A 12,169-nucleotide genomic window follows, 5' to 3' on the forward strand; every position below is an offset into this window, starting at 1 on the left:
GCTCTTTAGATCTCATATTGAGAATCAACAGCAACTGATTCCAAATGCAAATGTCACACCTAGAATCAACTCCAGACCTTTTACCTGCTTAATTGATAATGAAATAACGAGGGAATAGCCCACACCTGTCCATGAAATGGCTTTTGAGTTGACAGTGCCATTACTTTTGGCCCCTTAAAAAGTGGGAGGCACATATAGAAACCATTGTAATTCTTACACCGTTCACCTGATTTGGATGTAATTACCCTCAAATTAAATCTGAAAGTCTGCAGTTAAAGCACATCTTGTTTGTTTCATTTCAAAGCCATTGTGGTGGTGAATAGAGGCCAAAATATGAAAATTCTGTCAATGTCCCAATATTTATGCACCTGACTGTATATCTATTTCTCCTTCATCCACCAGGGGACTGGAGCTTCATGACAGTGGGGGTATAGACAGTGATTGAGTAGAGCCTGGCACTTTAAGAATCTAAAAGAGTGACTGGCTCCTCCCCCTGTATGCCCCATCTGCCCCAGTTTTTAGAATGTGCCCGAGAGAGTCTGTGCACATGGGGCTGTCTCCAGCTATTCCTTTATTAATTATAGTCAATAATTGAGGACAGGCAGACTGTTGGCTGTGACAGTCTGCCTGCATCGTGGGAGCTGTCAGGGAGGGTACCGCCACGGCTACTGCAGCCTGTGTCCGGTCACCCTATGGAGGGGGTCCCTATATAAGAGTCCACAGACTTGGCGTCGTCCACCACAGTTAAAACCGGTTAGTTTCTGGGTTCCCCGCTTCCCCCTCCCTGCCCAGAACTCTGGCCGCAACAGTGAGTATGCACACCTCTCCTGACAAGCAGGAGAGGTATTTTATAGCTCAGCTAATGACAGGCAGTCTTGCTGCACTGTCACTCACAGAACCCTTAGTACACCCGCTTATCAGCGTGGCTGTTGATATGCCACGCGGGTGCTTAAAGAGAGAAGCACCGGCACTGGCTTCTTGGGGGGAACATGTGTAACAGTGCGACTGGCTGACTGCAGCGCTCTCTCTGCCGCGCCGGTGCATACATCAGAGAAGCATCGGCGACTGCTTCCTTAAAGATCCTCTGTTGCAGCCAACGCGCGGCTGTCTCACTGCTGAGCTGGTGCTTACAACAGGGAAGCACCGGCGCCAGCCTGCTCGGCAATGTTTGTCTTGCAGCTTGGCTATCTCACTGCCGCGCCGGTGCTTACATCAAAGAAGCACCAGCGCTGGCTTCCTCGGGGAGCACCTGTTCATGTACGCTCTCGTTTTAAGAGCTGTAAATAACTGAGGACTGCAAGGGGCGGAGCTTCCTAGCGGTGGCCATAATCTGAGTTATGCCCCGCCTCCTCCTCCTCCACCACTATTTTGGTGGTTTTAGCACGCTCTGCTCAACGGAGTGGGGCCATTTATGCTAAGTGCAGTCCAGACAGTGTGTTCCACACTCCATATTCCTGTGGAGAAAGAATGACTGACAGCTCCAGTCTGCAAGGGGTCTGTGAGTCATACAGTGGGGTAGCATTTATTGCTACCCTACCTATTTTATATTGGATAGCATTATTATGGTAAGTGCAAAAAGAAATTTACCCATGCTCACTCTGAAGGGTCTTCCCTGTGCAATGCGTGTGAAGCAGAGAGTTCTAACAGTGCAGACTGTCACACCCTCCTTAATAAATAGTTTGGCAGAAGTCATGGTGCATCTTTCTTCGGAGTTAGCCACTTCCCGTAGGGAACGGGAGGCTGCAAGAGATCAACCTAGCACCTCTCACCCTTCTTCTCTAGTGACAGAACCAGCGTGGGCTCAGGATCTAGCCCGCTCTGTGAGTAGCCTTGCCCAGGTTGTGGGTTCTGCGTCTAAAGCTCCTGAGGCCGCGGTAAATCGGCTGTCTAAGTAGAGGGCACTTCCGGCGGCTCTCCAGTCAGATGAGGCTTTGCAGCAGATCACTTGTCTCAGGTGGAGGAAGGGGCGATGCTGACGATTCCGATGTAGAGGCTTCAGGAACCTGAAGCAATGTATTGATGTACTCATCATGACAGTGAGTGAAGTACTTAATGTTTCTGACCCTGAAGCTCCAGAATTGTTAGAAGACTTCTGTTTCTTAGCAAACAAGGAGTCATCTGTCACCTTCCCTGTTTCTCTCAAGTTAGTCGAACAGATGACGGCAGCCTGGCAGAATCCAGACCGTAAATTCCAGATTCCTAGGCGTTTTATCTCCCTTTATCCATTTCCAGCAGAAAATAGAAATCAATGGGAGACTCCGTCACCTGTGGATTCTTCGGTTTCTCGTTTGTGGAAGAAAAACACGTCACCCGTTCCAGGAGCTACTACGTTGAAGGAAAGCTCAGAGCGAAAATTAGAAACGACGCTGAAATCCATTTATACTGCTGCATGCGCACTTTTCCGACCTGCCTTGGTCGGCTTTTGGGTCAACAAGGCTGTGGAGAAGTGGGCTACACAATTGACAGAGGGTCTAAAGTCAAACACTCCGCGGACAGCTCTGATTACCTTGGCAGACAATATTCAGGAATCTGCAGTATACTTGGGAGACTCCTCCAGCGATATCGGCCAGGTAGGCGCTAGGATCTCTACTTTGGCGGTCGCTACTCGACGAGCACTTTGGCTTCGTGCCTGACAAGCGGATGTGGAGTCTAAAAGAGCGGTTGAAGCTCTTCCTTTAACAGGTGATATTTTATTTGGTCCAGAGTTGGACACGTGGATCTCGCTGGCCACCTGGGATAAGAGTACTTTTCTACCTTCACCAGCACCGCCTCCACGTCGCTCGTTTAAAGGACCATCTTTTCGCTCCAGCGAGATTTCAGGGTCGACCTCGAAGTTCGTCTTCAGCAGGTCGAGGAGGTCGCGCTAGCGGATGTCAGGCGGCCAGTGCCCGCCGTTCCAATCCCAAGCCAGCATACAAGCCTGTGGCATGGCGGGCTCCCATTTCACCTTTGGGATCCCAAGGTGGGTGCTCGTCTCCAGTGCTTCTCGGAGGCTTGAAGGTAGACTTGTCCCGACATTTGGGTTCAGAATCTGGTATCTCAGGGATACAAGATCGAGTTCGCCTTCACTCCAGTGCGATTTTTCACAATAGGGTTTCCTGTCGATCCTTTGAAACAACTAATTTTGCATCAGGCGATCGACAAACTTCTGCTGGCCGAAGTTCTGGTTCCGGTTCCCACTGCACAAAGAAAATGGGTTTTACGCAAAACTTTTTGTGGTGCCGAATGGGTCAGTCAGACCCATTCTAAATCTGAAATCCATGAACCAGTATCTATCCTTTAACAGGTTCAAGATGGAATCTCTTCATTCTGTGATTTCGGGACTAGAAGCCGGAGAGTTTTTGGTGTCATTAAACATCAAAGATGCCTATGTGCTCTTCGGTACATACTTTTGTACGTTTCTACAGATTTTACACTTTTGCGGCTTCTGCTTCAAGTTTTGGTTGCAGTGTCTTGCAGTTTGTTCAGCACTCTCCACCCCAGGAGGGTGGCTTTGGGACATCCCCACTGTTGTGAAGCTCCAGTGTTCCCTAGTGGATGAAAGAGAAACTGGATTTTGGTACTTACAGGGGACACTGGATGCCCAGTGCTTCTTACCTGCTTACCAGTTCCTTAGTCTGCTTCAGTTCTGTTGCAGTTTGGTCTGTTCTGGTTGTTTGACTGTTATATTCCTGCAGCCTGTTGTGTTCCTGCAGTGAGTTGGTATGTTGAACTGAGTGGTGTTCTTCCTGTTCTTCTTCTCTGTCATTCTGTCTGTTCTCTGTCTCCTATCAGGCTCAGTTCTTAAAACTGGGGCTGATGGGGCATAGAGGGGGAGGAGCCAGTCACTCTTTTTTAGATTCTTAAAGTGCCAGGCTCTACTCAACCCACCGTCTATACCCCACCTTAATGAAGCTCCAGTTTCCCCTGTGAAATGGATTGAATGGTAAGTACCAAAACCCTGTTTTATTTATTTTAAAAAAAATAATATATATATATATATATATATATATATATATATATATATAACAAAGTATCCGGCACTCCGTTGGCCGCTGTAGCCAATAATACCTTGCTTGGGTGCCTTCCCGGGTGTAACACACCCCTACTATAGAAACCAGGAATAAGGTTGCACTCCAAGTCTTGGAGTGCCACCTTATTCCTGATATATATATATATACATACATACATACATACATACATATATATAATGTGTGTGTGTGTGTATATATACACACACTGAAAGATAGGGTGGCACTCACATAAAATTCAAACAGTCCCGGGTGTCCTCCGCAGCACAATATTCCATAAAGGCTTACTTATACATACAGATAGGCGGCACTCCAGTCTAACAGGATACACAGGCACAGGCTGAAGGTTCGCCAATCTGTATGTATATAATATATATATATATCACTCCACCAATGAAGAAAAACATCACAAGTGTTAATAGTGTTAGCAAATAAACGTGTATACAGTATACACGTGTGTATGTATGTATATATATATATATATATATATATATATATATAATAATATTTTATAACATGTATTTTCGCTTAAGTAGATTACAAACTAACGTTTTTCATAGTGACTTACATACACAATTAAAACTGGCCTGGATAATATGGCACTGGACGGTTTGACCAGAGGAACTGTTGATTCTCCAGTATGTATGTGTGTACCTGTTGTGGTGCCTCTACTGTTATATACATTTTAACATGCATTTTTGTTTTCCCAGTCATTCAAAGTCTTAGGTGAGAATGCAGATTCAATGTATTGTGGTGGTTAAACTGATTGGCACATTTTTAAATATTGCTGCACTTAAGTGTTTATTTAGATAGATCATCTGGGTTTTTTTAGGCTCTTACAATTTACTTTATTGTTCTTTATTTTTCCAGACCCTGTATTCTGCTTATGGATTCTCTGAGAGGTCCTTCTCGTTCCGCTGTGGTAAAGACATTAAGAGAGTAAGCCTAATGCAGTTGTTTTAGTTAACACACCTTAATGCTTTTGTTAGGTGTCATCATCATTTTTGTTGTGTATATACCATTTATTTTCATTTGTTGTTCAGATACCTGGAGGTAGAATGGGAAGCTAAGAAAGGAAGCAAAAGAAAATTTTCCAAAGAGTTTATGAAAGGTTCCAACCCCAGAGTGCCTCAGCAAAACAACTTCAGCGACTGTGGAGTGTTTATCCTGCAGTATGTGGAGAGTTTTTTTGAGGTGAGTTTATTGACTGAGTGCAGTATTTCTATTTAACATTTATTGGTTGGCACTGTAATATTTGCACCAATGTGTTTCTCTTATGTATATACAGCAAACAAAATGTATTTTTTATTTATCACAAGTGCAATTATTTTGTGTAAGTGGAGTATTTTTATGTATGCGTTTTCTTTTTAAATATTTGTTTTGTTTTGTCTGCCCCCTCAGCTAGTAGTATGGCAATGCTGCAGAATTTTATTTCAGGTCGTGTATCTGCAAAGAAAAGAAATACACTATGCACTATTTCCCAATTTCATGTCTGTGTGCGCTCTGGAGCTGGCTGCTCCTGGGAACAATGACATTTCACAATGATACGTATTTGCCAAAAATATAAAACACTATAACAGTTACTAAAAAATGAAAGGAAAAAATAAATCCCAAATTAGTCTTTATTTTTGAGAATACTCACTAATCTTTAAAAAATTTTATCCCCTTACAGCTATTACATATAGTTTTCATAACATTAATCCTTTTTAAATATTTACTATATAAAAGCTGGGAATGACATGAGCTTTACTAGTGTGTACCCGTAATAAGTATCTCTTTGCCGAAGTATACCTGATGCACTGTTTCGCCATCTTTTAGCACTAGTTTGTCCTTAAACTGCAGAAGTTTATTAATCACATCATAAAAAAATTAGAACAGAAAATATAATTAACCTCACAAAACATTAATTTGGAAATAGTATAGTTTCTATACAAAAAAGATAATGACATTTCAAGGAAAATCAAAGGTGAACTTGCATGTAATAAACACTATACAGATGATGGATAGAAACAAACATTCTGGAATGCAATTGATTTGATAAGTGTTCAGTAGTGTAAGCACTTTAAGTTACATCTACTTTGCCCTGAAACCTATAAGGTCATTGTGCGACTTATGATACATCGGGAATTGCCAGTATATATTGTGTTTATTTCCAATGTTATACAGTTTTTATTGATTTATCATTTGTTTTAGGTAGCTTCTTTTGATGCTATTTTAATGTGTCTTAAAGCTATGCACATTATATACTACTGATATTTGTATTACTGTCCTTGATGTGCTAGCAGTCCATTTGAATCTACATCTGTTTCAAATGTTAAATCTCTTCCATTTATGAATACATAATTGTAAGATGTAAAAGAACAAACATTTTGATTGATCTGCCACAACCCTGAATTGGCCATTGAATCACTGTACCTGGCCCTAGTTCTTAGAAAAATGTTAATGTATGTTTGAAGGGGAATATACAAAGCAAATTTCTGTCTGCAAAACGTAAAAAAAATAAAAATAAATGGAATAATCCCAGTACTGGATGTTTTATTGCCATTGTATGTAATGCTTGTGAATGATATTGATTTACTTTTAAAAATTGGATGTGGCCTAAATGACAACCAGATGTCATCAGTTATCTATCTATATTTATATTACGCTTCACTGTGTTCCAGAATACCATTCAGAGTTTTGATCTGCCCATGAATTTGACTGATTGGTTTCCCCAACAAAGAATGAAGACTAAGCGTGAGGAAATCCGGAATCTTATCCTTACGCTGCAGGGACGTCAAAACAAAGACAAGATAGGGCACATGGAACTTACTACAGCACAGCCACCTCCACAGGAGGGCACAGAGCCGTTTGTCAGCGACTTTGAAACTTTCTGAACAATATATCTGTGGCATGCTTCACTGCCATCACTTAAGCAAAGTGGAAGACTTTTAAAATTCGTTATACTTATATGTTTGAGCATTAAATGGATCAGTCACTCTGCCTATTTATGAATATGAGTGCTAGTGTATAGGTCACCAGAAGGACCGGTCCCCAAACAGATAAGGTGTATGAAGATTTGAGAAGTAAGATTTGTACATACGGTAATGCGACCATTTCTTTTCAGTATTTATAAATCTTTTTCCCCCTTCCTTCCTGTCCTTTTAGAAGTGTTTATGTAATTCTCCTAAAAGTACATAAAGACATTCAAAGTACACTTCAAATAAAAAGAAAATATTTATAGGCTTACATTTAATGTGTATTCTTATTCACTACAAATTACTTTTCTGTTCAGTCATTCCATCTAGTTTTTGACAGTCTGATTTTTATCTGATCTTTAAGCTAATAATTTGAAGGTTGTGTCTTTTTTTTTTTTTTTTTTTTTTCCCTCTTTTGTTTAGTTTCTCTCTCATGTGCACCGGTACTCAGCTGTTATATAAAACATTTTTGATTAATTAGATTTTGGTTTCCTTTTAGCAACAGGACAACAAAAATCTACATTAAATGATTCTGCACTGACGGATAGAATTATTCGCACAAGTCCTTAACATGAATAAAGAATGTGCATATTTTGTTTTCACTTAGCAGCAATTGACTTGCAATAACAATATAGCTCAATGATGTCTCTTGAGTATTCATTTAGCCCACAAAATGTTTGTCTCTATTGTGTAAACGACTGGGGTACACTTTTAAAGAATTGTTGTACTTTGTTTTACCACAAACGAAGAACAATATAGAATTGACAAATGCAGATTATTCATAAGCGCATCTAGATTTCTACAGCTAGGACCAAAGTAGGCTAGTGACATTGATATGCTGCATTGCTGAGAACATATATAACATCTGTTAATTTCTAACTGAGGGTCAGTGATAGTAGTTTTGCTGTTTACATGGTTCATACATTTGGAGAGAATAGTGGAAAAACAGTTCTAACCTTTTAACCATGCCTTTCATATAGTTCTTCTGTAATATTTAAATGAATATTAGGGAAAGAAGTGTGGGTTAACTTGTAGACATATTAGTTAAATATCAGAACTGTTTAGACTGAAATATCAGAATGACTGTAGACATTTACCAACATAAGAGGCTCCAATTATACAATAACCCTGGCTTATCACTCAAATCGTTACTAGAAGTCAAGAGGAAAAGATACATTATTATAATGTTTGCTGGAATTCGACTAAAACATAAACAAGTGTTTATAAAGCCTCTGTATTTTTCTGATCTGCTTTTGTATCTGCCCATGATGCATAATAGAATATTTCTCTCAGTGCCTTATATGTGCTCTGTCATCTTACAAGCCGTAGACTAGCATAGTCCTGTTGTCATCCAAGAAGGAAATGCCATAAGTGCTGAAAATTAAGCAATTTTCTCCTGTTTTGTACTGTAGTTTGGACTGGTAATATATGCTAATTATATGAAGTACTGTGTACATTTTATTTCCCTTTTCTTTTTTTTTTTTTTTTTACACACACCGTGCAATGCTCCTTCTAAACCACACCAGGTTTTATGTACTGTTCATGTCTATTGCTTATTTAATTTGATTCTAGTTAAATGTCATGCTGGGTACACACTTGGCCTACATACCGATTTGGTGTGTATACAGGTATGTATACACACTTACCGACCAATATGTCTGGCCTTGAGAACCGGTAGTGAAATCATTGTCGATGGATCTTGTGGCCATCATATGGTTCAGTCGGTCGGGCAATCGTCCGCGCACACAGGCAGATGTGCACAATATATCTGAAAGATCTATATCATCTGCTGTGCTGCACAGTCGACACAATATATCGGGTGTGTACACCGGTCGATGGCCGGTACAATATATGGTTCGTCTGCTGTACGAACGATATATATCGCCTAGTGTGTACCAAGCATTTAATCAAGCCTCTTTAGGTGCTTCTGCTGTTGCCGAACTAGCAACTACATCTATCATATGGCAATAGCCACTGTACGTATATGTTGCACCTATTTGCTCCAGAAATAATTTCTGTGTTGGAAGTGTCTTTATTAACATGGTAATACATTATGTACATCCCCTCTTATGTTTTAAAGGTTTTGTATGCTGGAGCTATTCCTGATGAGCAATAATATTGGTGGTCATTATTCCACATCTCCATATTTTCTTTTGGCCGAACAAACACATTTAGTAAATCTATACAGAATGTTTGAGTGCATAGTTTGAAATAGTGTTTCTTTTGTTATTAGTTATGTAATAGGCTACTTCTTTAAATAACATATTTATTATTTTTGAAATAAAATGAATATTAAAAAATGTTTATGTACCTAGAAAATTCCTCAGTAGTATTTGCTATGTACCGGTTATATTGGCAACATTTTCATAATTAGAAAATGAGAAAATCGTAAAAACTCCTACTGGCTAAAACAAAAATATTAATAAATGTTATCTAACAGCAAAATGTTCTATAAAACTTTATGGTATGTTGAGGAGTTCCTAGCCTCTACAGTAGACTATATAAACTCATTATAGACTCCTTAAATTGGATAATTACACAGTGAATCATTTTTTGTTTCCTTAACTTTTTATTTAAGTTTCTGTCCGGTCAACAGATGAGATTAGTGTAGTAGTTTGTCTGGGAAGTTACTGAAATATCGCGTTATTCTTGCAGTGGAGTAAAATGCAGTAGTTTTAGAGGAGTGTTTTCTAAGTCATTCTAAGAGGTACATTCTAATGAATTGGCATAGGACAAAAACATAGTGTAACAATGGATTTTCCTTTCTTAACCCACTGTATTTTGCTTTCTTGGATAAGCAGTACTGTAGAAATGCTAATGTTTGTGGTAATAAACAAGTGCAAATGGTTGAAGGTGCTGGGAAGTTAGTTGTGCAAGTAAACAGTTAAAATGTGTCAGTGTGAAAGTGAACAGTTATCAATATATTGGGTCTTTAGGGTGATAAATTATGCTCATGTTTCAGTGTCATGGAAATTTGATTAAAAGGCCACATATTCTCTATCATCCTACTGTGGCACACTGGATCCTAGGGCTATAGAATGACATGCTTTGAAAATTGGAGAGAGAGAAAGTGGAGAAGTTACCAAAAGCAACTTCTCCACTTTTTGTCTCCAAGGCTTGAAACATCTCCCCCTTAGTCTCCAATAGGACATTATCCATATCCCTATAATGCTTGTTGCTGTACTTTTTTATGAATGACAGCAATATTTTTATTTTATTCATACTTTTAATACAGTGGCAGGAACATAGTAGACCCATAGTTACCTCCACTACCGCCACACGCATCACAAGGGGTGCCCTCAGAGAGTCCCATTTACCATGCAGCTGCTTGCGAGGTGGACCATAATGCCTGTTGGAGTCACCAATGATCTTGCAGAACCAGCCCAGGCTAAATCCTTAGCACAGTCTTTCTGAGCTCACACAGCTCTGGCTTAAAGGCTTGGGCCGTGGATGCAGAGTTCGTGATGATTGTTCTGAGCTCCTCGTGGTGCAAAATGTCCATACTGTCAGATAAAAGTCTGCATGGCACAGCATCACACCCGGGCGTTATAGATCAGGATACATTCTTAATCTCCTCAGAGCTCTCACTGGATGTTTGTTTGGGGGTTTTTTTCACCACTTTTTTTTCTGTAAATCGGGAAAAGTACCACAACATGCACCTAGCTTCTCACACATTACTGTCAGTAGGATTATAAACCCTTTGAATATAAACCCATTCTTGAATTATATAGGCAAACCTGAATTGGTATAAAACCCAAATGTAACCTTAGGCCCATTTTGAACCTGAAGACACTGAACACTTTTGTTTGTGTAGACAGATTGAACATGGTAACACTGAGATCCATAATCAGTGGCATGGAAATTGATGAGTACATTGCAGTATGGATATCAGGTATGCTTACTTGCATGTTCTATTTGGGAAAGGTACCAGTGCATCCTCAGGTTTTTATCTCTGTTCTATCATTTCCAGTTTTGGGCTTTGTACTTTCATCTGGCAAAATCCCTGTGATTACTCACAAAGTTAATAGTGGTCATGGTTTTCTTTAGTTCCAGAGTGGTGACCATTATCCTCTATCTGGACAATCTTTTCATCAAAACTGTGTTTTTAAATTTGCTTTAGGGGCACTGCCAAGAGATGACTCGAACACTTGAGTCCCATGGTTGGATTAACAAATACTATAAATACGATCTGGTCCATACTTGGGTCTTTCTGGGTCTGATGTTTGACACTTGACAGAAGTAGGTGTTTCTTCCAGAGAAAAAGAGCCAACAACAAGTACTGTGTTTATTGGCTCTCAGACTGACGTCAGTGTATTTTTGCATGAGAGTCCTGGTAAAGAAGATGTTGACCTACAAATCTATAATTTGCACAGTTCCATTCACATACCACTCAGATTGGAACAAATTGTGCCATCATTTGCCCAGACAACAGACTGGTCTATCTCCAAGTTTGTTTCTTTGATGTCTGAGAGAAAAAATATTCAGTTGATGTCATTCACTGTAGGTTCCAGGGTCTGTGGCACCCAGGAGGAGAAAAGGTTTCAGTTAAATGTTCTAGAGTTAAGGATACTGAAAACATTAATTCAGGGTCACCTTCTGTTGTAAAGCAACCTATACAAATTTAGGCAGTGTAACATCGGTGCACAAAGCTCCTTGCAATGAATGTTGACATGAGAAAAAGTTAGATGATCTTTGCAGGCAAGAAAACTCAGCAGCTGATAAACTCATCACATATTTCCTATACTCCAGAGAGTGGTTCTTTCACTTGAACATTTCAAACATAATTAGGAAAGATGGCATCAGCCACGTGTTGACATTCTAGGTTAAATTACAATGTGGAAAACTAGGAATCCAAATTCATTCCTTGTACATGCCATACGGCAGCTTTGAGTTTTCCACTGATGGCAACACTTTCACAGCCTCGTAGTTCAAACAGGAATGGTCTGGATGCTGTCAGTAGCATCAGATTGCCAAAAGTGGTAATCCTACATGGACATTCACAGAATGTCAGTAGGTCTGTCGTGGTGTTTGCTTCAAAGACAGGACCTGTTAATGTCGGAGACATTTTAGCATCAGGGTTTAAAGAAATTGGCTTTAGGGTCGTTCCATGCCAAATCATCACAAAAAAAGTAACTTTTCAACCCGACCATCTCAGATTTTTGTGAAATTTGGTAGTATGATAGACAGCATAAAGTAACTTTC

The 12,169-nt window shown here is 39.9% G+C and overlaps 1 protein-coding gene across 5 annotated transcripts in view; it reads left to right on the forward strand.

The window, feature by feature from the left end:
• The window catches only part of SENP6 (SUMO specific peptidase 6), a 158,142-nt gene extending 149,687 nt beyond the window's left edge, over positions 1-8,455 (forward strand). For all 5 annotated transcript variants that reach the window (XM_088471553.1, XM_088471568.1, XM_088471560.1 and 2 more), the window contains 3 exons: positions 4,881-4,949; positions 5,054-5,204; positions 6,674-8,455. In XM_088471553.1, the coding sequence (XP_088327679.1) occupies positions 4,881-4,949; positions 5,054-5,204; positions 6,674-6,886 (433 nt within the window). In that variant the 3' untranslated portion in view covers positions 6,887-8,455. The remainder of the gene's footprint in view (positions 1-4,880; positions 4,950-5,053; positions 5,205-6,673) is intronic.
• The last annotated feature ends 3,714 nt before the right edge of the window (positions 8,456-12,169 follow it).

The sequence above is a fragment of the Taudactylus pleione genome, unplaced genomic scaffold (assembly GCF_031769625.1).
Source record: "Taudactylus pleione unplaced genomic scaffold, aTauple2 ptg000015l, whole genome shotgun sequence".
Lineage (NCBI taxonomy): Eukaryota > Metazoa > Chordata > Amphibia > Anura > Myobatrachidae > Taudactylus > Taudactylus pleione.